Here is a 26,981-nt window from a genome sequence, read left to right on the forward strand (position 1 = left end):
GCTTTGTTTCCTTTCGTCTCACATCCGCATTGCCGTCTAATCAACAGCTTCACATGGGTAAATGTACAATTTGTTACTTATTGGAGTCCAGAGCTTCTTCAGATCAATTTCCTGACCTGTACATCTCTTCCCTACAGATCGACAGTGTGGTGGTGAGCTGGGGGAATACACGGGCTACATTGAATCTCCCAACTATCCTGGAAACTACCCAGCAAATGTGGAGTGCACCTGGAATATTAACCCACCTCCCAAAAGAAAAATCCTGATAGTGGTCCCCGAAATATTCTTACCCATTGAGGACGACTGTGGGGATGTTTTGGTCATGAGAAAAAACTGTGAGTTTTCCAAGTTCTCTATACTTTATGCACCTACCTCCCCTCAAAATCCACAGATCCTTCACGTCTACACTCCTTTAAAGCATCCATAATGCATCTTTTTAACCAAACTGTTCTTCACCTTGCCAATTCCTTCTTTCATTACTGTCAGGTCCTATGCAGACTACAATTTCTCTTCCCACATTATAAAGTGTTATATTTTTGATTCCAAGGAGAATGTCTCTTTAATGTGTGTGCTGAGATCGACAGTTAATTTGGGAACTGAGTTATAACACACTTCAAAATGCTAACTGGCCTGAGTTAATCTTCATGATTGGTTCAAAGAATCCCAGATTAAATTTTCTTTTCCACTTCTGTTTAAATGTTGTTTTATGACCGTTGCCATTTTAAGGATCTCACCGATTTGCTAGTTTTTACACGTGAGCCTTGACAGCAAGTTCGGCTTTTTAATTGTATCATTCTAATCAAATCTGAACCACTTCTCTCCCAAAATACTTGAGTCCTTTCAGGAGTTATTGCATGGCTATCACATTTGATTTATTTATTTCTGAGCTCGTTCATTTACTCTATGTTGCTGTATCATACTAATCAGCTAACTCAGCGGCCACTTTACAGTCTCTAAGGTGGCCCTGGTCTGCAGAATTTAGTTAGTCACACTTCATACTTGTGTGTGTGAATAAATAGTACTGAAGGTACTGTGATCATTTGCAAAAACAAACCACCTGAACAAAAGCCAAGGAAGTGGGAACAGTAAGAGCATAATTTTGAAAACATCCTGTCAATTTTTAAAGCAGCGAACTTCATAAAATGTTCATAAAACCAGAACAAGCTGTAAATGAAATTTTTATTTTTTGTATTCTGAAATGTTATCATTAGCTTCACCTACATCTATCACGACGTATGAGACCTGCCAGACCTATGAACGGCCAATAGCTTTCACTGCAAGATCCCGCAAGCTATGGATCAATTTCAAAACTAATGAAGCAAACAGTGCCAAAGGATTCCAGATCCCATATGTCACCTATGATGGTGAGTGAGCCTTGTGATAAGTGATTTTACCGATGGTTGCTAGCTCTGGGTTTGTGTACATAACCAAAAAATATGTATTTTATGGTATTTTTGCTTTCACTATATTGATTTTGCATGACCAAAACAAACTTCCATCATGAACATCCTTACCCAGTTCTAACGTTCCCAGAAATAATACTTGGAATATTTAATGAATTAGTAACACTGCTCTTCAAGGAAGACAGAGTGAAAAAAAAGGGAATTATTATCCAGTTAGTCTAAAATCAATGGCAGGAATATAGTTAGAACCTTTTGGTAAAAACGTTCTAACAGATGGTTTATGATCTGGAGGGGACTGTCTGTAGATATTTCCCTATGTAGAAAATAACACAATGCTTTTTAAAAGAGATATTGTGTTTGACAAATTTTAGAGGTATACCCTCCAAGTATTTGAGGGATACTCCCTCGGAGTATTCTGCTCCATATTGCCACTGATTAACTGCTGCTGCACTGTGTTCTATGAAATAGATACTTTGCAGCAACTCTTCAACAGCAGCTCCCAAACATACAAACCTCTACTAACTAGGAGGTCAAGGACTGCAGCCACATACAAAAATATCTACATACACTTCCCTTCAGATCATATACCACAGTCTATTGTCACGCCTTTCAAAATCCCAATGCTGTTACCAAATTTAGCAGTCGGAAGCAAAGACAGGGCAACAAAGTGAATGCTCCTGTTCTGTTCCTCAAATCATCTTCACTTGACTGCTTCTTCATGGTTGTTGGGTCAAATTCTCAAGCTCTACACTCAACACTTGACCAGAGTTTGTGTACCTTCACCACACAAACAACAGTGATTTACAAACACAGCACATTTTGGGATGAGTATTAAACTCTGGTCCTACCAAGAATGAATTTTTTTTTTAATTTTGCATAAGATTGCTAATATATTTACATGGATTGACAGTTGGTTCATTAAAAGCAGAAATCATCATCATTATGTGCCATGATGTGTGACAGAGGTGATCATGGCCTTTCCAAGTTCTTGGCCAATTTTTCTATAGAAATGGTTTGCCATTGCCTTCTTCTGGGTAGTGTATTTACAAGACCATAGCCATTATCAATACTCTTCAGAGATTGTCTGCCTAGCGTCAATGGTCATGGAAAAGAAATTATAGACCAGTTAGCCTGACCTCAATGGTTAGGAAGATGTTGGAGTCAATAATTAAGGATGAGGTTGTGGAGTACTTGGTGACACAAGACAAGATAGGACAAAGTCAGCATGGCTTTCTTAAGGGAAAATCTCGCCTGATGAACCTGTTGGAATTCTTTGAGGAGATTACAAGTAGGATAGTAGGATAAAGGGAATGCAGTGGATGTTGTATACTTGGACTTTCAGAAGGCCTTTGCCAAGGTGCCACACATGAGGCTGCTTACCAAGTTAAGAGCCCATGGTATTACAGGAAAGTTACTAGCATGGTTAGAACACTAGCTGATTGGTAGGAGGCAGTGAGTGGGAATAAAAAGATCCTTGCAACACACATCAAAGTTGCTGGTGAACGCAGCAGGCCAGGCAGCATCTCTTGGAGGAGGTACAGTCGACGTTTCAGGCTGAGACCCTTCGTCAGGACTAACTGAAGGAAGAGATAGTAAGAAATTTGAAAGTGGGAGGGGGAGCGGGAGATCCAAAACGATAGGAGAAGACAGGAGGGGGAGGGATGGAGCCAAGAGCTGGACAGGTGATAGGCAAGGGGGATATGAGAGGATCATGGGACAGGAGGCCCGGGGAGAAAGACAAGGGGGGGGGGAACCCAGAGGATGGGCAAGGGGTATAGTCAGAGGGAGAAAAAGGAGAGTGAGAGAAAGAATGTGTGTATAAAAATAAATAATGGATGGCGTACAAGGGGGAGGTGGGGCATTAGTGGAAGTTAGAGAAGTCAATGTTCATGCCATCAGGTTGGAGGCTACCCAGACGGAATATAAGGTGCTGTTTCTCCAACCTGAGTGTGGCTTCATCTTTAAAGTAGAGGAGGCCGTGGATAGACATATCAGAATGGGAATGGAATGTGGAATTAAAATGTGTGGCCACTGGGAGATCCTGCTTTCTCAGGCGGACAGAGCGTAGGTGTTCAGCAAAGTGGTCTCCCAGTCTGCGTCGGGTCTCGCCAATATATAGAAGGCCACATCGGGAGCACCAGACACAGCATACCACCCCAGCCGACTCACAGGTGAAGTGTCACCTCATCTGGAAGGACTGTCTGGGGCCCTGAATGATGGTAAGGGAGGAAGTGTAAAGGCATGTGTAGCACTTGTTCCGCTTACAAGGATAAGTGCCAGGAGGGAGATCAGTGGGGAGGGATGGGGGGGATGAATGGACAAGGGAATCGCGTAGGGAGCGATCCCTGCGGAAAGCAGAGGGGAGGGAAAGATGTGCTTAGTGGTGGGATCCCGTTGGAGGTGGCGGAGGTTACGGAGAATAATATGTTGGACCCGGAGGCTGTTGGGGTGGTAGGTGAGGACCAGGGGAACCCTATTCCTAGTGGGGTGGTGGGAGGATGGAGTGACAGCAGATATGCGTGAAATGGGGGAGATGCATTTGAGAGCAGAGTTGATGGTGGAGGAAGGGAAGCCCCTTTCTTTAAAAAAGGAGGACATCTCCCTCGTCCTGGAATGAAAAGCCTCATCTGAGAGCAGATGCGGCGGAGACGGAGGAATTGCGAGATGGGGATGGCATTTTTGCAAGAGACAGGGTGAGGAGAGGAATAGTCCAGATAGCTGTGAGAGACAGTAGGCTTATAGTAGACATCAGTGGATAAGCTGTCTCCAGAGATAGAGACAGAAAGATCTAGAAAGGGGAGGGAGGTGTCAGAAATGGACCAGGTAAACTTGAGGGCAGGGTGAAAGTTGGAGGCAAAGTTAATAAAGTCAACAAGCTCAGCATGCGTGCAGGAAGCAGCGCCAATGCAGTCGTCGATGTAGCGAAGAAAAAGTGGGGGACAGATACCAGAATAGGTATGGAACATAGATTGTTCCACAAAGCCAACAAAAAGGCAGGCATAGCTAGGACCCATATGGGTGCCCATAGCTACACCTTTAGTATGGAGGAAGTGGGAGGAGCCAAAGGAGAAGTTATTAAGAGTAAGGACTAATTCCGCTAGATGGAGCAGAGTGGTGGTAGAGGGGAACTGATTAGGTCTGGAATCCAAAAAGAAGCGTAGAGCTTTGAGACCTTCCTGATGGGGGATGGAAGTATATAGGGACTGGACATCCATGGTGAAAATAAAGCAGTGGGGGCCAGGGAACTTAAAATCATCGAAAAGTTTAAGAGCGTGAGAAGTGTCACGAACATAGGTAGGAAGGCATTGAACAAGGGGGGATAAAACCGTGTTGAGGTATGCAGAAACGAGTTCGGTGGGGCAGGAGCAAGCTGAGACAATAGGTCTGCCAGGACAGGCAGGTTTGTGGATCTTAGGTAGGAGGTAGAAACGGGAAGTGCGAGGTGTGGGAACTATAAGGTTGGTAGCAGTGGATGGGAGATCCCCTGAGTGGATAAAGTCAGTGATGGTGTGGGAGACAATGGCCTGGTGCTCCTTAGTGGGGTCACGATCGAGGGGTAAATAAGAGGAGGTATCTGCGAGTTGTCGCTGTGCCTCGGCAAGGTAGAGGTCAGTACGCCAGACTACAACAGCACCCCCCTTATCGGCGGGTTTAATAGTAAGGTTAGGATTAGTGCGGAGGGAGTGGAGAGCAGAGCTTTCTAAAGGAGTGAGGTTGGAAAAGATCCTTTTCTGGTTGGCTTTCAGTGACTAGTGGTGTTAGTGTTGGGACCGTTTCTTTTTATGCTGTATATCAATGATTTAGATGATGAAATAGATGGCTTTGTTGCCAAGTTTGCAGATGATGCTTAAATTGGTGGAGGGGCAAGTAATGTTGAGGAAACAGGTAGGATGCAGAAGGATGCAGATTAGGAGAATGGGCAATAAAGTGGCAAATGAAATACAGTGTTGGAAAATGCATGATCATGCACTTTGGTCGAAGAAGTAAATATGTAGACTATTTTCTAAACAGGGAGAAAATCCAAAAATCCAAGATGGAAAGCAACTTGGGAGTCCTTGTGCAGGACTCCATAAAGGTTAACTTGCAGGTTGAGTCGGTGGTGAGGAAAGCATTAACATCAAGAGATGTAGAATATAAGAGCAGGGATGTACTGGTGAGGCCTCACCTTGAGTATTGTGAACAGTTTTGGGCTCCTTTTCTAAGAAAAGATGTGGTGGTATTGGAGAGGATTCAGAGGAGGTTCACAAGGAGGAGTTTGGGAATAGAAGAGTTATCATATGAGGAACATATGATGGCTCTGGGCCTGTACTCACTGGAATAGAAGGATCAGGGGGAAATCTCATTGAAACCTTTCAAATGTTGGAAGTCCTAGATAGAGTGGACGTGGAACGGATGTTTCCCATGGTGAGGGAGTCTAGGACAAGAGGGCACACCTTCAGGATAGAGGAGCATCCATTTAAAACAGTTGCAGAAAAATTTCTTTAGACAAAGCGTGGTGAATTTGTGGAACTTGTTACCACAGGCAGCTGTGGAAGCCAGGTCATTGGGTGTATTTAAGGCAGAGATTGATAGCTTCTTATTTGGCCATGGCATCAAAGATTACGGGGAGAAAGCTGGGGAGTGGCTTTGAGGAGGGGATAAAAAGAATCAGCCATGATTGGATGGGCGGAGCAGACTTGATAGGCCAAATGGCCTAATTCTGCTACTATGGCTTATGTCTTGTGACTTGTGATATGCACCAGCTATCACAACTATCCACCACCTGCTCCCATGACTTCACATGACCCTGAGGTGCTACACCTTGCCCAAGGGTGACCTGCAGGCTAGAAGAGCGGAGTGCCTTATACTCCTTTGTTAGAGACATCTCTCCACTCCGCCACCCAAAAAGCTGAAGTAGGTGTTGAAAAAGATGAAAACACAGCCCTGAATTAATTACCGTCAATACCAATGATAAATGATGGGATTGCATCCAAGTTTGTTGAAAGTTGGAAGGGAAAGTAAGACATAAGGCACAAAGATACTCCAGAGTATTTAGATGGTCTATGTAAATGGTTAAGAAAGTGGTAGATTCATAATACTGTAGTGTAGGTGGAGAAATGATCAACGTTGTTTCCAGAATGTGAGATATTCACAGTGGGATTTCTGATCCTTATTCCTTATCCTTAGGACAGTGTTATTTCAGTTGTATAGAGTACTGGTGAGGCCACAATTGGAGTGCTTTGTACAGTCTTGGTCCCTCTCCTAAACAAAGAATATAGCAGCATAAAAGCAGGCAGTTCAAAAGAAATTCACTAGGCTAATTCCTGGAATGTCATAATTATCTTTTCAAGAATGGCTAAAGAAATTAGTTCTCTATTTTTTCGAGTTTAGAAGAGGGTTAATCTTATTGAAACATGTAAGAATGTCAGAATAAATGTTGAGATGCTTTCATTAATGAGAGAGTTATCATAAGATGAAGGGACAGTCAAGAAGAGACGTGTATGGACAACTTCTTGCTGAGGATGGCAAATCTCTGTAATTCTATACCCCAATGTGTTGTGAATCTAGATTATCAGTTGGGGGTGGGCTGCTCCTATTATGTTCTTTTAAGAATCACAGGAAATTAACATACAGTTGGGATCAATAAGAAAGGTAAATATATTAGCCTTTATTGTAATGGTTTAGAATGTAAAGATTTTGTGCCATGCAAGGCTTTGATAAGATGACTCCTGGAGTCCTGTGGAATTTTGGTCTTTTTATTAAAGGTGTAGGAGTTGGTTTCTATAAGGGAGGGCTCTCCACTGAGGAGAAGTTGAACGAGCAGTGAGATGTTATTTCATAAGCACATAAAAATCTGAGAAGGAACAGGTGTTTTCCCTGGCGGGAGAGAGAAAAAAATGTAAGTTAGTTTAAGATATTAATCAGGATTAATACAACTGCATGGTTTCTGGAGCAGCCATTTTCCTTGTTTACTGACCTAGATCCAGATAGCAGTTTTACAGGAAAGTACAGAGAGTGCAGCATTCAATTTTTCTGAAATTTGTTAATCCAGAATGTGACCCAGTGATGCATACAGTGCTCCAGAATGCAGCTAGAACCAGGGTCAGGAACACCAAGGAACAATCTGAATCAGTCAAGCTGGAACTTACTGGGTTCCACTTCCCGCTCCTTTTACTGATTCACTGGTGAATTTAACCCACATTTCCATTGGATCATTGTTCCTTCCACATTTATTACATTACCTAAAAAGTGAAATCTGTATGTGTTTGGGTATTAAACAAAGTGATGTATTCAATGCTCTGGAAAGTATACTGGTCTAGACCACCAAAGTCCTGAGATGCCCGATTTCTGAAACTATTCTGATGTGGATTGCTAAGTTTATAATTGTACAGGAGAACATAAATTTCCCTCCCATGTTTGATGGGCTGACATTTTTTTCCTCCAGAGGATTATGAACAGCTTGTTGAAGACATTGTACGAGATGGTAGATTATATGCTTCAGAAAACCATCAAGAAATTTTAAAGGTAAGTTACTTAGTCATTTGAAATAGCTAAGTGTGACTCACAATGGAATGCATAAATACCAGAAAGGGTATCTTTATAATCCAGAGTAAATCTATCATAGCTTAGGCCTTGAGTCGAAGAAAGTGGTAACATGCTCACATTCAACAAGATTCCATCACCAGACTTATCTTTCTTTCCCTCCTCTTTCAGTATTCCAAATGGTCTGTTCTCCTAACAACACTCTAATCTGTTCTTCCACTTCCACCAACTACTCCCCTTCTCAAGTCATTTTCCTGTACTTGTCCTTTGACCTCTTGCATTCCCACCATCCAGACCTTCCTGGTGAAGCAACATACCACTTGCTTACAATCCAGTGTACTACATTCAATGCTCACAATGTGGTCACCTCTGTTGGTGAAACTGGACACATAGGGGGAGGACCATTATTCATTCCACAGACCTGAGTTTCCTTGCTTTCTACTTCTTCTATCTAGCTGCATTCTACTGTGCTATTATAAGGAAGCCAAATGTTAACTTGAGGAATAGCACCTTATCTTCCATCTGGGCACTATACAGCCTTCTGGATCCAACACTGAATTCTACTGTTTCTGTAACTTGTTTTTCCCTGTTTGGATCATAACTGTCCTGGTCATTAGAACTGGTGCAATATTGGCTCAGTTTGTCTTTTTCTATTAGCAGAGCCTGACCTGCTGGACATTTTGAGCATTTTGTTTTTATTTCAGATTTACAGCACCTGTAGTTTTATGTTTTTCATGTACACTAATTTCTGCATTCCAGATTACATCCACCTGCCTTTCTTTTCTCTCCTCCTTCCTTCGTCCCTGTAGTTTTCTTGGGTGATGTATTATAGAAGGGATAAAGGTTTTCATTAATCACATCCCTTCTTACTACTCCACCCCTCTCTGCTATGTAATTTACTCCTCCTCTTCCCTTCCTTCCAGCATCTATTCTCCTGAGCTCTTCACCAGGGACTCTCCCCACATTTTCATCATTCTTTCTTGTCCACAGCTTCACATTGTGTCTCTCCTCAGCTTTTTCTTAACATCATCCTGTTTTCCTCCATTTTCTCCAATCTTTACCCTTCATTCCTCTGTCCTTAATCCTCAACTCCCCACCCACCTCCATTCCATTCTTCTCATAGGACAAAAATATCATTAAAGGAGAAGAGTGATAGCATATCCATAGCTGGAAATTTTTTTTGTATAGATTATGAGGATATGCAGTCCTCTTTTATTGTCATTTAGTAATGCATGCATTAAGAAATGATACAATATTCCTCCAGTGTGATATCACAGAAACACAGGACAGACCAAGACTTAAAAACTGACAAAAAACACATAATTATAACATACAGTTACAACAGTGCAAGCAATACCGTAACTTGATGAAGAACAGGCCATTTAGCATGGTAAAAAGTTCAAAATCTCTCAAAAGTCCCAAATCTCACACAGACGGGAGAAGGAAGAAAACTCTCCCTGCCATACCCGACCACAGTCCGACTCTGAGTCGTCTGAAAACTTCGAGCTCCGACCAGCCCTCTGACACCGAGCACCATCTCTGCCGAACTCTTCGACCCCTGCTCCGGCTGCCAGCAGCAGGCAAAGCCGAGGATTTTGGGGCCTTCCCTCCGGAGATTCTCGATCGCACAGTAGCAGCAGCAGCAGCGAAACGGGCATTTCAGAAGTTACTCCAGATGTTCCTCCATACTCTCACGACTGTCTCCATCAAATCAGAATTGTGCACGGCCCCTATTTAATGGATATGATACCATGCATTTGTAAACCACTGGTCCTTAGGTAAGGAACATGGGCTACGAGGAATCATACAGTATACTATGGGGCCAAATTGATGGAATGGTACAATTTATAAGCAAGTTCATAAATTTTTCTTTTCTTTTGGTTGGTATAGATACAGTGCCTATAAATAGTATTCATCCCCCCCCCACCCCCTGGAAATTTAAATGTTTTATTGTTTTACAACATTGAATCACGGTGGATTTAATAAGGCTTTTTTTGACACTGATCAACACAAAAAGACTCTTACGTGACAAAGCAAAAACAGATCTCTACAAAGTAACCTAAATTAATTACAAAGATAAAACAAAATAACTGATTGAAGGGGGTATTCATCCCCTTCAAGTCAGTATTTAGTAGATGCACCTTTGGCAGCAATTACAGCCTTGAACCTGCGTGGATAGGTCTCTAACAGCTTTCACGTCTGGGCACTGCAATTTTTCCCCCGTCTCTCTTTACAAAATTGCTAAGCTCTGTTAGATTGCATGGGGATTGTGAGTGCTCAGCCATCTTCAAGTCCAGCCACAAATTCTCAATTGGATTGAGGTCTGAACTCTTACTTGGCCACTCCAGGACATTAACTTTGTTGTTTTTAAGCCATTCCTGTGTAGCTTTGGCTTTGTTGGAAAACAAATCTTCTTCCAAGTCACAGTTCTCTTGCAGACTGCATCAGGTATTCCTCCAGGATTTCCCTGTACTTTTACCATCTACCTTCACAAGCCTTCCAGGGTCTGCTGCAGTGAAGTATCCCCACAGCATGATGCAGCCACCACTATGCTAAACGGTAGAAATGGTGGGTTGTTGATCATGTACGATGCTTTGGCTTATACCAAACATAGATTTTAGTCTGATGGCCAAAAAGCTCCATTTTGGTTTCCTCAGACCATAGAACCTGCTTCCAGCTGATTTCAGAGTCTCCCACCTGCCTTCTGACAAAGTCTAGCTGAGATTTCATGAGAGTTGTTTTTTTTTCTGAACAGTGGCTTTTTCTTTGGCACACTCCCATAAAGCTGTGACTGGTGAAGCACCCGAGCAACAGTTGTATGTGCAGCCTTTCCCATCTCAGCCACTGAAGCTTGTTACTCCTCCAGAGTTGTTATAGGTCTCTTGGTGGCCTCCCTCACTAGTCCCCTTCCTGCATGGTCACTCAGTTTTTGAGGACAGCCTGTTCTAGGCAGATTGATGTCTGTACCTTGTTCTTCCATTTCTTAATGATTGACTTAACTGTATTCCGAGGGATATTCAGTGACTTGGAAATTTTCTTGAATCCATCTCCTAACTCGTGCTTTTCAATAACCTTTTTGTGGAGTTGCTTGGAGTGTTCTGTTGTCTTCATGGTGTATTTTTTTTTTTTTTGCCAGGATACTGGCTCACCAGCAGTTGGACCCTCCAAATCCAGGTGTATTTTTACTACAATCAATTGAAACACCTTGATTGCACCATTAACTAATTATGTGACTTGTAAAACCAATTGGCTACACTAGTGATGATTTGGTGTGTCATATTAAAGGAGATGAATACTCATGCAATCAATTATTTTGTAACTAATTTAGATCCCTTTGTAGAGATTTGTTTTCACTTTGACACAAAAGAGTCTTTTTCTGTTGATCAGTGTCAAAAAAGCCAAATTAAATCCACTGTGATTCAATGTTGTAAAACAATAAAACATGAAAACTTCTGGGGGGGGGGGCGCGGTGTGAATACTTTTTATAGGCACTGTATATGAAAAAATAGATTTTAAAAAAGTCTTTACCCAGATTGTTACTTACATTCCAACAGAATTCCTCAGTTGCAGAAAAAAGGGGTCTTTATCAAATATAGGAATATCAGTATAATTTTGGTATTATAATCATTGTTAACATATCAGACTTTTGATCCAGTTCTAAATGGACAAAACCTTATTCCAAGACTGTGATCCACATTGCTGTTCTCTTTGTTGAATGAAAACAACTTTACATCATCTAACTCAGCCTTATAGATAGCCCAAAATGTCTGTTAATTATATTATTTTGTTTTAAAATTTTCTAAAAATAAACATCCTTTCTTCCCACCATTTCACATAATACACTCTGCAGACAGTAAGAAGGAAATTGTAATTGCTTGTAGATGTCTACTTTGAGGTCAGAAAAATCTGTCTATAATTTTAAGCCTGTTTTTCATTAGCAATGAAGTGGAGTGCTTTGAAGTGTGGGATGTAGAGAAAAATAAAACATGTAACAGATTTGAGTCTTAATGTGGCTGTAAATATTAAATGCATCTTTTTTTTCTTAATCTTACAGGACAAGAAGCTGATTAAAGCTCTCTTTGATGTTCTGGCACATCCACAAAATTACTTCAAGTACACAGCACAGGAGTCCAATGAGATGCTACCAAGATCTTTTATCAAACTGCTCCGTTCCAAAGTTTCCAGCTTCTTAAGACCCTACAAATAGTTGTCAGACCAAAGGCAATAAGATGACCAACTGAATTTTATTTTTACAGCTTTGTAACCATAATATTTCATTATGCTGACTTTTTTGTGGCTTTCTTCAAAAGGATCCCAGATCATACTTCACTGTACATTATTTATAGCTCTCAGTCCATCATAACGAAGACTGTTCATTCCTTATATTTATGTGTACGCTAGTATATATGACTGCTGGGAGCATATACAAAACCTGCTCCATATGCAAGCATACTTTATGCACTAGGACTTTCTGTCTGCATTGTGTGTGTTTTTTTTTTTATCCTGTATAAGAAAGAAAGTGCAATGATTTCTTTTATCCTGTTGGATGTTTGAATGGAAGTTTTTTTTCTACAGAAAAATGGCAATATTTATATCTGCAAGGAAGCCTTTCTCGTCTCCACTGCAGTTTAACAACATCACCCACAAATCACATCATAATGAAAAGTGGCAGGATTGCAATGTTGCGCATATATAACTTTGGAATTTATTTGCACTTGAGAATTATATTTGACCATGTACAAAAGTTTGGTTTTTGTATTTTCATTGTTTTGATTGAATTTAAATTTTCACTTTTTGTTTTTTCCATTTTTTTTTAGTGCTAGTTTGTCCCAATTTTTCATAATGCTGAAGTTTGTATCATTCAACTATTCGGTAAATGAAAGGGACTTAAAAATTTCTAATAATTTCAAGTATAGTTCTGATGATGCAAACACTAGCTCTTTTGGCTCTGCCATGGGTCCATGGACTATATGTTATCATTTTAGTGCAATTTTTATACTTTTCAAATATATTAAATATATTTCATGTTTCTAGACAGTTTATTTGTTTACCTCGACACCTATGTTGAGGTACATCAGGGTATTGGGGACACCACAATTTCAAGATCCTGAAATAAAACATGTATCATGTATTAAAAATAGTGCATATAATGCATCCTTAGTAAATGTGTAAATGTTTAATTTTTGAAATTTTGCATTTAATGTGTTAAGATGGAAAGCCGCAATGTACATTAGTCAATCAATAGAAGCTCTAATGGGAAGCAGCAATGGTGATCCAACATAACGTTAGTACTTTAGCTGGCACTGTTTCTAAAATAACCAGAATCCATGAGAGGAGACATATGGTGAGGAAAAACAGTCTAGGTCATGAGATATTTGAAATGCATTGTCCTTAAAGTTATGATGAGGAGGTGGGAAAGGCTTTAAAGTGCTCAACTAGTACTTTTTTTCCAAAATCTGGCTATTTGCTCATCAATAGTAACAGTTTGAATGTTTGGCAACTTAGCAGTTTCCTGATGCACAAAAGCAGCCCTCAGTCTCACTGAAGCGCAAGTCATGGAGGGATCAGAGGTCAACACACCTAGACAGATGGGGCAAAAATGCAGGGAAGACCCAAACATTGTACTTTGGTCCCACCAATGTCTGAAGGACTATATATATCAATATTTTGTATGCCAACAATTCTGACGCTGCAATTGGAGTCATTCTTGAGCATGTTGAACTTCTGACCTGCCACAAAAATGTCTGTCTCCTGTAACTTGATCTAGATAACTGATGAAAAGCCCCTGGTGCTTTTAGGAAGTTGGCAAGCTGCCTCGTTATAGTTTTAATAGAAGTGGAAATAACTCTGTACCTAGGTCATGGGTCATCTGTATTTTCTAGTTTAGTGAAGAAGGAAATGATTGGACTTCTTTGTCCCTAATCCACTGAGGATTTTGTTTCAAAGTTGTTGCCAGATCAGATTTTTCAATGAATAAAGTTTTATACCTGAGTACTGGCTTTGGATTTAGTAAACTAGCATTTTGCTAACATAAGAGTAAATTAGATTAAATATTTAGATTTGTTACTTTAATATCAAACTCAGCCAATCAAGCCTACATCAATACATAATCCATGATGAATGTAGCTTTATATTAAACATGCAAGATACCTTCCAAAATATACATAGTATTCTTTGAATACACTTCAAATGGTAACTAAAATATTAATCATAAACCCAAGTTGCAGAACAATAGACTGATCTTCTGAGCATTGCTAAAATACTTACTAAATTTTGCTTCTTTTTACATTAAAAAAAATTATAGACCTGCAATATTACATGAATATTTGGGGCGTAAGTATCAAATTCTTAATGCTATTTAAGGTGATAACTTATTTATGAGATACCAAGATCAACAGTTGCAAATTCTCCTCTTTACTGCTGCATAATATTCATATTGTCTACACTTCTCTTCAATTACAGAACTCAAGATGTAAACTATAGAGTTCTGTATAAATGGTTTTCTCTGCCATTTGTGATTTGAGAGGAACATCATGTTGTAATGTCAAGCATAATGGAAACTGAATTGAGCTTAGACCAAAAAGAGCCGTAGGACAAAAAAAAGTTTATTTTGACTGGACTGGAACCTACAGATGCCTAAAGTTTAAAAACATTGTGTCTCAATATACTGAACCCACTGGTCATTGTGTTCAATATTTCATTCTGTTGTCAAGATTACATTTGTCTTTTATTTCTTAGTCTCTGGTTGGCTTCTGTTTGGACACAGGTATAAATAATGCTGTACCACCATAAATCAGATAAGGATAGGAACTGTTAGTGAAGTTCTTTTGTTAACATAATTGTAACTTTAGAATATACTAAACCAAAGTTTAATGTACAAAGGTGTGAATTCATCTCCTGCTTCAAATCTAAAATGAACTTTACGTACTGCGGAGTTTAAAAATCCATGTTAATACAGCCCTTCAGCTGCAAGTTTTAGATGACTACAGCAGACTAAGTTAGTGGCATCTCATCTTTGCTTTTATATGTCCTTGCAAAATGGATGCATAGTAATGCCATTTGGGTAACAACACTGTTAGCATTGTCTATGACTGCAGCAGTTTTTGTGCCTAGATGTACCCACTGCAGACACTGGCATGCAGAAGGCTACTGACAAAATTTAGAACAAATGGTGCCGTTTTTGAAATGTCTGAGAAGATCTGAAATGTAAATCAGACATAATAAGTATGATTTGAAAAATGGGACGGACTTTTCTCCACTATGTTGTACAATATGAGAACATCAGTAAGCCATCTGACCGCTGGAAATTGCTTTACCATTCAATAAGATTGTGGCTGATCCAACTTTCCTCATTTACCTTCTTGCCTTATCCCCATAATTCTTGATTAACTTAATAACTTGAAGTCAATCTTTTTCAGCTTTGCATTCAAGGATTCAGCCTCTCTGGCTATCTGGAGCAAGCATTACCAAAGAAGTGTTTCTTTCTCAGCTCAGCCTTAAATGAAAACCCCCTTATTCTGAGACAATGCACTCAGGTTCTAGACTCTAACACTTATGCTATCCAGCTTCTATAAATCTGGATGGCTTCTCATTCTAAATTCCAAAGAGTATGGACCCAACCTGTTCAAGCTTCCCTTGTAAAAACAGTCACTCCATTACAAATGTGTCCTGAAATCAACAAAACCCAAACATGAGTACTGAAGCCCTCATCTTACACCACACACTTCACCTTCCTCCTCTTCCACTCCCCACTAATTCCTGTACTGTTTATTTCTGACTTTACAAAAGGCAATGATTTAAAAAAAAATTCTGCCTAATTTCTGCTTTCCCATCTCTAAGTCATGCAGCTTCATTCTATCCTGGACAGAAGCATAAACTTAACTTATTAAAAAATGGTTTTTGATTTATATGCACCTGGGGGAAATTTTTAAAACTGCTTTAAAAATAAATGAGAAAGAGAAATGCAAATATTATATGTGAATCAGCTCAATTCCAGTGGGTCAAAAGCACATATTGCTAAGCAGGAAATGGCTATCTCTCATTGTGGCATGTGGCATGTCCAATGTTGCAGTTCACACAGTGTTAGTGGCGAAAGTTATAAGTGCAGAGAAGGTTTACAAGGATGTTGCCGGTACTTGAGAAACTGAGTTACAGAGACAGGTTGAGTAGGTTAGGACTTTATTCCCTGGAGCGTCGAAGAATGAGGGGAAATTTGATCGAGGTATATAAAATTATGATGGGTATAGATAGAGTGAATGCAAGCAGGCTTTTTCCACTGAGGCTAGGGGAGAAAAAAAAGAGGACATGGGTTAAGGGTGAAGGGGAAAAATTTTAAAGGGAACATTAAGGGGGGCTTCTTCACACAGAGAGTGGTGGGAATGTGGAATGAGCTGCCAGATGAAGTGGTAAACGTGGACTCACTTTTAACATTTAAGAAAAACTTAGACAGGTACATGGATGAGAGGTGTAGGTGTATGGAGGGATATAGTCCAGGTGCAGGTCAGTGGGACTAGGCAGAAAAATGGTTCAGCACAGCTAAGAAGGGCCAAAAGGCCTGATCCTGTGCTGTAATGTTCTATGGTTCTATCTATATCAAGACCAATCTTGCTTTTACTACAATTACTAAGTTCTCTAACATTAGCTCAAGCAGATTGCCTAATTCATTTACTGTATGTGGTACAGATTCACTTGACCAGAAATTTTAAATTATCATATGTATAAACATGCAAATTATTTAAGTGAGTCGATACTGAGGAGATTGGACTCACAGGTGTTGAACCAGAGCATTGTTGAGTTCAACTGCATTGCTATAACACCTAACAACATTGTGCATGTGTTATCTGGTCACCAGGGTTTTTTTTTTCTGATGGCCCAGACATGAGAGGTCAAGAGAATTTTTTTTCACAAGGAAATTTCTTGGCACATTGGCTAAACAGAACTTGTCTTCACAAGAGCTGATGCTGAATCCTCTACTACTGGATTAGAGGGTGTTTTTTGCCTTTTACTCTATGTGGAGTGGTACGTCTTCATGAGAACCTAAGTTACATTTTGTAATACCTTGAATAGTTTTAATTCATTTAATTCCCTGTGTACAAAAGTCACAACCTGTTTTAGAACTGTGGATGCTCTTTATATTGATTCAATAAAAATGATGTTCAAAGGAATAGGAAATATGAATGCATTTAATGAGCAGAAATATATATATTTTTAATTGCAATAAAGCACCAAAAACATGAGGGGTTTTTTTATTGCAGTTAGCTTTCTGGAGTTAATTTTACATCCACTTTAAAATGGCATTTGTAGGAAATGTATAGTTTTTCAGCATAGGGCTTAGCTTCTCCAATAAGACAAGACAGTACCAGGAAAGATGGTCATAAAAATGTGAGGATCAAGTTTACTTAATTCCTTAAGAGTATGTGTTTTATATCACAATTACATATCCTTCCAGATACAAATTGTGCCCACATTATCACTTTAGCAATTCCAGCACCTCTGATTTTTTAAATATAGTTAGAGATTCAAAGTACCTTTATTAGCAAAGTATGTATTCAGAGTACAACTCTGAGATTCATCCTGCTGCTGGCAGCCACAAACCAAAGTAACACCATGTTCAAGAAAACGTCAAGCACACAACGCGCGGAAAAACAAACGGCGCAAATGGCAGCAAGCAGCGCACAGAATATCGAACATCAAACCAGGAGATCAGTAGCAGCGGGTTTAGTCCGCTTCGGTTCAGTCCCCAGAGCCGTCTTTTGCTGAAATGTCCCGATCAAACTGCTCAAAAACAGCAAAAGAATAGCATCCAGAAACACAAGCAACTTTAGACATGTACAACATCATTTAGTCTAAAATGACAAATCCTATTAAGCTTTTGAGTACTATTTTATTATATTACTCAAAATAGTGGTCCAGATAAAATATAATTTGATTACAAACTTCCTTGGTAAATTGAATAAATGACGCTACAACATACTGCATACAGCTTGACAGAAGGGAGACTTTGCTGTTTACTCTGTGTTCCTCTATCAGATTCAATGTTGAATTTTGTAATGCTTTGAATGAAAGTTTTTTTATGTGCTCTCTTATCTTGAAATGAGCTAAAGTTACAAAAAGTTTATCTTTTTGTTTCACATTGCCCAATTAAAAATACCAATATTTCAATCACTTAACAAATAAGTATTGTGATAGAAGGTTTTGCTATAGACTGAAACATGAATATGAGCAGGATACTCGTTTGGATCTACTCTTATATACAGTGCCTATAAAAAGTATTCGGCCCCTCCCCCAGAAGTTTTCATGTTTTATTGTTTTGCAACATTGAATCACAGTGGATTTAATTTGACTTTCTTGACACTGATCAACCGAAAAGACTCTTTAATGTCAAATTAGAAACAAATTTCTACAAATTGGTCTAAATTTATTACAGTTATTAAACACAATATAACTGATTGCATAATTACTCACTCACTTCAAGTCAGTATTTAGTAGATGCACCTTTGGCAGCAATTACAGCCTTGAGTCTGTGTGGATAGGTCTCTATCAGCTTTGCATATTTGGAAACTGCAATTTTTCCCCATTCTTCTTTATGAAACTGGTCAGACTCCGTCAAATTGCATGGGGATTGTGAGTATCAGCCCTTTTCAAGTACAGCCACAAATTCTCAATTGGATTGAGGTCTGAACTTTGACATGGCCACTCCAGGACATTAGCTTCGTTGTTTTTAAGTCATTCCTGTGTAGCTTTGACTTCATGCTTGGGGTCACTGTCTTGCTGGAAAACAAATCTCCCAAGCCGCAGTTCTCTTGCAGTTTGCATCAGATTATCTTCCATTGTTTCCCTGTATTTTGCTGCATTCATTTTACTTTCTCCCTTCAAAAGCCTTCCAGGGCCTGCTGCAGTGAAGTATCCCCACCGCATGATGCAGCCACCACCATGCTTCACTGTAGGGATGATGTGTTTTTGATGATGTGTATCTTGGCATTTCGTCTGATAGACAAAAAGCTCAATTTTGGTTTCATCATATCATAGAACCTTCTTCCAGCTGATTTTAGAGTCTCCCACACACCTGGCAAACCCTAGCCGAGATTTCATGTGAGTTTTTCTCAACAGTAGTTTCTCTTTGTCACTCTCCCATAAAGCTGTGACTGGTGAAGCACCTGGGCAACAGTTGTTGTATGTGCAGTCTCTCCCATCTCAGCCACTGAAGCTTGCAACTCCTCCAGAGTTGTCATAGGTCTCTTGGTGACCTCCCTCACTAGCCCCCTTGCATAATCACTAAGTTTCTGAGGATGGCCTGCTTGAGGCAGATTTACAGCTGGGCCATTTTCTTTCCATTTCTTGATGATTGACTTAACTGTACTCCAAGGGATATTCAATGACTTGGAAATTTTCTTGTATCCATCTCCTGACTTGTGCTTTTCAATAACCTTTTCGTGGAGTTGCTTGGTGTGTCCTGTTGACTTCATGGTGTAGTTTTTGCCAGGATATTGACTCACCAGCAGATGGACATTCCATGTACAGGTGTATTTTTACTGCAATCAGTTGAAACAACTTGACTGCACACAGTGATCTCCATTTATCTAATTATGTACTTGTAAAACCAACTGGCTGTACCAGTGATGATTTGGTGTGTCATATTAAAGGTGGGTGAATACATATGCAATCAATTATTTTGTGTTTTTGTAATTAACTTAGATCACTTTGTAGAGATGTGTTTTCACTTTGACACAAAAGAGTTTTTCTGTTGATCAGTGTCAAAAAAGTCAAATTAAATGAACTGTGATTCAATGTTGTAAAACAATAAAACATGTAAACCTCCAAGGGGGTGAACACTTATTATAGGCACTGTATTTTGTATTAACATTGCTAGTCAATGCATTGACTTATAATTTGTCAGACCTCCACCATATGGTAAAAAACTAAGGGACTAAATATTCTATTTTCAGTGCACATCTTCATCCCAGGGACGGCGATTTCTTAAGGATTTTTATCAAAATACTCATTGGTGTACCCATTTTCCATTAGTATATTTTTCATCCACATTAAAATCATAAATTGCATTGCTACCTAAAAGAATATAATGCCTATGGCTGAAGAATGAACAGTAAATATTCAAAATACTGGTTATGATCGGGACATGAAAAAGAAAACAAATTTCTTTGTAGTGTTGCTGCAAGACATGACCTCCAAGATGAAAGCTCTGAAAAATGTTTTCAGGAATAGGGAACAAAGAAAAAATTGTCTCAGTAATAGAACTTAAACATCAGAGAGGTCATGAATCCAAGTTGGCATCAGGTCATAATCTTACCCAATATTTAAATATAGTGAAAAGGGAATACTATCTTTGGCTGAAATATTAAACGGAGGCCCTACAACTTAACTATTCATTAATTTCCACGTCTGATCTGCATGGAGCAGCTATTGCATCGGGAGTAAAAAATGAAAAGATTGATGTTGCAAAGACTGTTTAAGCAGTTCAATCTAATTGTTCCTCGGTTTTAAAACATGCATATTATTGACAATGCAAATCTGCCATGGTCGCTGAAAGGAAAATTTTGCAGTACAGTCTGACTTCCATTACCTGATCAGGTTAAATAAAACCTTCTTAATCTTCCTCATCATATGATTCAGGAATTCAGATTATTCCTTAATTAAAAAGGAAGAGATGAATCTTTGGAACATGGGGAGACTGAACTGGGACCATTGCTTGATGGTCAGCTCAGACCCAGTGGGTTGAAGGATCTAATTCATGTGACATATTAGAATTAAAGGGTGTTCACACGGATGTGGAATTAAAGATGACTTTTTGAGAAGCTGGCCGAGCTGTAGCCTCACAGCCCCAGTGACCCAGATTCAATCCTGACCTCTGGTGCTGTCACTGTGGAGTTTGCACATCACCCCTATGAGCACATGGTTCAAGTTATCGTCATCAGACTGTTCATATATACAACCAAATAAAACAACATTCCTCCAGACCACAGTACGTATATCACAGACAGCAAATAAAACATTACCAAAATCAACTAATAAAATGTAATTCAAAATGCATATGAAGTGTGCAACACAGGTCAACAATAAATAGTACAGTAAACAGTTCACTTCTAGTGGCAAGGGCTCAGTAGCAGCTGGATATTCATTAGTCTCACAAGCTAGAGGAAGAACTCTTACCTTTATGTAAGGTATAAAAACAATCAGCATTTTAGACTTAATGTTGGATGTTCATCAGTGAGGATCTTTGCAAATACTTCAATGAATTTCTCTGCTGCTTCGTGATCAGCAGACACTTTATTCAAAGTCAAGTTCAAGATTACTATTTTTGACTATATATATATATATATATATATATACACACAAACGAAACAGCGTACCTCCAGACGATGGTGCACCCTGCAAAACGTGTAACACTCACAGCACCTAAACCAAAATACTACCATAAGTTAAGAAAATACAAATCAGAATGCACGCAGCACAGGTAAACCGTACAGTATACAGTACACTGACCTAGTAACAAGGCCTTGGTGACAGCAGAGTAAATTCATTACTCTCACAGCCTGAGGGAAGAAGCTGGTACACAGTCTGCTAGTCCTAGTCCTGATGCTTCTATACCTCCTTCCTGATGGTAGTGGGTCAAAGAGATTTTGGGACGGGTGGTAGGGATCCTCAACAATGTGTCAGGCTCTTCGCGTATAACACTCCTGGTAAATGTCACAAATAGTGGGGTGGGAGATCCCAGTGATCCTCTCGGCAGATTTTACTATTCTCTGTAGGGACCTGTAGCTTCCCTACTGGCATATGCTAAAGACAGGAGGGTTGGTAAGTTAACTGGCATTTGTAAATTGCCTGGTGATTTGGTGAGTACTAGAATCTGGGAGGGGCAACATTAATTTGTGGGACAATAAACAGGAGATAGGTTTCAACTTCGTGCAAATGGGAGATTAATGTTTGCTACAAATTTGGTGTTCTGATGAAGGACCTGTTTCTTAAGATACCAATAACAAAACAATGAATTTACTTCAATTGAGGGAAAGCACACAAGGGAGGTCCAGATTACCAATAGATATGCTTTGTTTCTCACTGAAGATATTTCAGTTTGGAAAGTTTATCTATCAACATACAGTATTGTCCAAAAGTCTTGAGGCACATGTAAAAAATTCTACAAAGTGAAGACATTTTCAAAAATAATGAAAAGCTTCTAAGTACCTAAAAATTTACTACAAAGAACGGCAAACAGTTAAAAACTAATTCAAATCAGCATTTAGTGTGACCACACTTTGCCTTTAAAACTGCATCAATTCTCTTAGGTACACTGCCGTGCCATTTTATAAGAAAATCTGCCGGTAGATTGTTCCAAGCATCTTGGTGAACTTGCCACAGTTCTTCTGCAAACTTTGGCTGTCTTGCTTGCTTTTGTCTCTCCAGGTAATCACAGGTAGCCTTAATTATGTTGAGATCAGGGCTCTATGGAGGCCATTCCATCTGAAACCATATAAAAATTCTAGGGCTCCCAAGTGTGACATTTGTTCTTAATAAAGACAAACAGCATGGGTAAAAATGCTAGCACATAAAGTATTTATTTACTGGACACTCCAGTCATGGCTTCAGCTTGACTTGAGCACATGCAACAAGCTCACCAACGCCACTTCCGGTCCTGGGTGAACTGGCACTGCACACGGGGAACTGAAGTTCTTTATTATATACACACATAATAAACATCTTCCCAATTTAAAGAAAAACAAAACACAATACTATGTCCTCATAAACCTGCAAGGAACAATAATGCTTTCCAACAAGATATTTACATTAATTTCAATTGTAATGAGCAAATACAGTCCCTCATCAACTCTCAGTTTCTGAGGTGGTTTGATGATCCTTTTTTTTGTCAGCTATTTGCCTCCACAGATATAATGCTTTCACTTGCCTTGTTAATATTAGTGTTTTTCTGAGAACGCTGAACAGCAAGTTCATTTATCACATGTGCTGGAGCTTTTGATGTACTGACAGGCGATGTGCCATAGCTATGGTTGGAGCCTGTGGTCGTAGATCCATACTGTTCCTTCCTCCACCTGGAGCTGGTAAGAATATGGAGCAACTTCCTCTTGCACGTATCGTTGCATGGACCATGTGCTGGAATTGTGATCTTCAATTCGCACTTGGTCTCCAGGTTTCAGGACTGGTAGGCTTTTTGCAGTCTTGTTGTGATGGTGATGCTGTTTCTGTTTTCCTTTCCCTTTCATTGCAGCCAATTTGACCCTGTGTGCTCCTTTAGGTGTCTACAGGTTTGTGTGTACTGGAAGGTTAGTGTGTATGTGTCAACCTATCAGCATTTGGGCTGGTGAAAGGCTATTCTGCAGTGGCACACTTCTGTAAATCATCAGACTTTTGTGAAAGTCCTTTCATTCATCACGTGCTTTCTTCATGAGGCCCTTCACTACCTTGACTGAACTCTCTGCTAGGCCATTAGAATTTGGGTGATGTGGGCTTGAAGTTATATGTCGAACCCCCCCAATCATTGGCAAAGCACTCAAATTCATAGTACGGAAATTGTGGACCATTGCCTGATACCACTTCACATGGAACTCCACGCCTCACAAACACAGCTTTCAGGAAGGTGATGATTGTTTTGCTGTATGTTGATTGCAATGTTACAACCTCTGGGTAATTGGAAAAGTAATCTGTTACAACAATGACTCTGCCCATTACAACCAAACAAATCCACTCCAACTTTATACAGCCTGTCTGGTACAGGGAATGGTGCAAGTGGTTCTGCTTGCTGCTTTGGTCTGTAGGTAAGACTTATTTTACATGAAGCAGTGGTCTGGCTGATGTCTTGGTTCATTCTTGGCCAGTACATCACTTCACAAACTCTTCGTTTATTTTTCCTCACCAAGATGCCCTTCATGTATCTTCTGGAGCATTTTTTTGTGTAGCGACACTGGAATCACAAACCTGTTCCACTTGAAAACCATATCTTCCACTACTGACAGTTCAACTCTGCATGCCCAACAATCCCAGACATTGGACAGTCATTCTTAGCTGCTGGCCATCCTTTCTGTATTGTCTCTGTGAGTACTTTCATTGTTTCATCTGTCCCTGCTGCCATCCTAATCTTCTCTATTCTATCAGGAGATACTAGAATCAAAGTGGGAATCATGTCAACATGGGGACCTTATATCAGTGTTAATTTCTTGGTCACTCTTTTCTTTCTTGTTGACTGCTCGAGACAATGCATCAGCAGCAAAGATATATTTTCCTGATGTGTAGATCATCTTCATGTCATATTTCTGCCGCCTTATCAACATGCGCTGTATCCTCATGGGACAGTCATTCAGTGGTTTGGACATAATTGAGATCAGTGGTTTATGGTCTGTCCCCACTTCAAAAGCTTGTGCACAGATATACTGATAGAACCTTTTGCATGCATATGTGCTGGTGAGACGTTTTCTCTATCTGTGCATAGTTTGCTCCCGCACTTGTTAAAGCCCTTGATGCATAGGATAGGCAAAAGGTTGCCATGTGTCATTGTGCTGCTGCAGTAGCACTGTCTAAGGCCCTACCGGGACACATCAGCCAAGATCCTAGTACGTCTTTCTGGATCATAAAACTTGAGCACAAGCTCTTCAGTTGGGATTCTTTTCAGCCTCTGGAAACACTCTTCTTGTTCATGAGACCAAATCCACTCATTTCACTGCTCAAGGGGTACCAAAGTGGTGCTAACACAGTAGACAGTCGAGGGATGAATTGAGCCGGGCAAGTCATCATCCACAGGAAACGTCTTATCTCCTCTTTATTTTGGGGCCTCTCCGTGTTCTCAATGGCTGATGTCTTTCTTGAATCAGACTTCACTTCTTCTTCCGATATGACAACTCCTATGAAAGCTAGTGTCTTAACACCAAACTCACATTTCTCTTTATTTAATTTCAAATTGACATTCCATATCATGTCTAGCATCTGTCTCAGTTGTGCATCATGTTCTTCCTTGGTAGACCTCCAAATGATGGTGTTGACACCAGGTATACCCTCAGAGATTATGTGGATGGTTTTCTGGTGTGGACAGAATCCCATATGATAACCAAAGAAAGCAATATCTCCTCTCTGGTGTGTTAAAAGTACGCAATCTCGAACTTATCTCATCAAGTTTCTTCTGCCAAAACCAGAGACAATGCGTCGAGCTTGCTAAACCACTTGGCACCTGCAAACCAGGATATAATCTCCTCCTGTGAGGGCAATGTTAACTGCTCTCTCTTGATGCCTTTATTAAGATCTCTTGGATCTAGACACATGCGCAATGCACCATTTTTCTTTTGCACAATGACTGGTGAGCTCACCCAATCTGCTGATTCTTCATTTTCTGTGTGACATTTATCCATTCCATGCATGCTAGCTCCTGTTTGAGTTTGTCTCTGAAGAGTAAATGAAACTTTCCTGCATAGATGGACAGCAGGAGCCACTGACTCATCTATATGAATTTTGTTTACACCAGGTAGGCATCTGAGCCCCTCAAAGACATCTGCATACTCTTTCATGAGTGAAGTGTGGTCATCTTTGGACTGTGAAACCACATGGAAACCCTTTTCACTGAGTTGAACTTTTCACATGCACTCAGACCTAATATTAGACCACAAGACCATAAGACGTAGGAGCAGAATTAGGCCATTTGGCCTATCAAATCTGCACCACAATTCAATCATGTCTGATCCTTTCTTCCCCTCCTCAGCCCCACATTGGCTGTACTCACTTTCCTACGATCAGTAGCTGTGCCTTTAGCTGCTGTCCCTTGTGCCTGAAGGTCACTATGCAATCTCCCTTTACTGGAACGTTCTCTCCAGTACAGCCTGTCACTTTTAATTTCACTGGGTAAATCTTGCTCTTAACTTAGAGAGTCTTGTAATCATCAATGGATAACAGATTCACCTGGGCTTCAGCTTCAAGCTCGAATGAAGTTACTGTCTCATTCAGTCACTGGAACAATCCATTTTGTTTTACCAGCACCAACATTCTGAGGAGAATCCACAAATACTTCCTAACTCCCTCAGAAGTGTCATGTACCCCGTGACAGGAATAAAGAACCAGCAGAGATGGAAAACACTTTGGAGTCCAGTATTGCTATAAACTAATAACATTTATTAGTAACTACGCAATACAGTAATATAAATGTAGATAAATCAAACAGGTTAGCAATGATTTTATATATATAAGTAAGTATATCAGTAAGTGTGGAAATACATATGTATGAGAAACCAAGCTTCTTTAAGTCTAGGGGTAAAGAGATACAGTCTTACGATGATGAGTAAAGTTCAGTTCAGTTTGTGGTATTAAGTTGAGTAGTGATGGAGAGAGAGGGGGGAGAGATTTGAGTCTTCAGGTGAGCTGACGCCGTCGATCTTCTCATTGTCCTTCGTAATCCTTTAAAAGTCACCGACTGTGACTTTAACAAAGAAGACTGGTTTTCTGTGGTGGAGCTATCCCCCAGGTGAGGGTGGACACATGGACAACTCCCCACCAGTCAACCCCTTTCCTCTTCTCACTGCAAGAGCGATGGATCGATCCGCCTGATCAATCCTCCAAAACCCACTTTTCCTGCGGGCACAACAATGCTCATTCAGTGTCCAAACATGTGCCTGAGGTCTGTATCATCTGACCTCCTATTTTATCTTCCCGTGCTGAGCATCAACTGTCACTCAAATAACTCCTCCTTCCTCTCTCTGTGAAAGAAATGCAAGCAGGCAAAAGTCCTTGAAGAAGTATCAACAACCTGCCAAAAATCATAACATCAATTGTCCATTTAATAGTGCCCTCGGTCACCATAGCAACTTACAAGCTGCTCGGTGCTGTCTCCAACTCAGCAGAAATCCAAAAGTTAACCAGTTCTTTCTCGTTCCTTAAAGTGACAGTCCAACAGTTAGTCTTCATCTCTCTCTCTCTTTTAAAAACAAGTTGTTGGTGTTAAATAACTCTCTCTCTCTTTTCAAAATCACAGTTCATAGGGGTAATCGAGCACAGTTCATAGGGGTAATTCAGGACCCTGTCAGAAGAAGTCACTTGCATCTTTCTCTTGGC

At 40.0% G+C, this 26,981-nt stretch overlaps 1 protein-coding gene across 1 annotated transcript in view; it reads left to right on the top strand.

Annotated features, from left to right (window-relative positions):
• The window catches only part of LOC140209904 (signal peptide, CUB and EGF-like domain-containing protein 3), a 373,983-nt gene extending 356,900 nt beyond the window's left edge, over positions 1-17,083 (top strand). Inside the window, exons 19-22 of the mRNA XM_072278560.1 lie at positions 138-335; positions 1,212-1,364; positions 7,828-7,907; positions 11,980-17,083. Of these exons, the coding sequence (XP_072134661.1) occupies positions 138-335; positions 1,212-1,364; positions 7,828-7,907; positions 11,980-12,132 (584 nt within the window). The 3' untranslated portion in view covers positions 12,133-17,083. The remainder of the gene's footprint in view (positions 1-137; positions 336-1,211; positions 1,365-7,827; positions 7,908-11,979) is intronic.
• Positions 17,084-26,981: the final 9,898 nt, after the last annotated feature.

The sequence above is a fragment of the Mobula birostris genome, chromosome 14 (genome assembly GCF_030028105.1).
Source record: "Mobula birostris isolate sMobBir1 chromosome 14, sMobBir1.hap1, whole genome shotgun sequence".
NCBI lineage: Eukaryota > Metazoa > Chordata > Chondrichthyes > Myliobatiformes > Myliobatidae > Mobula > Mobula birostris.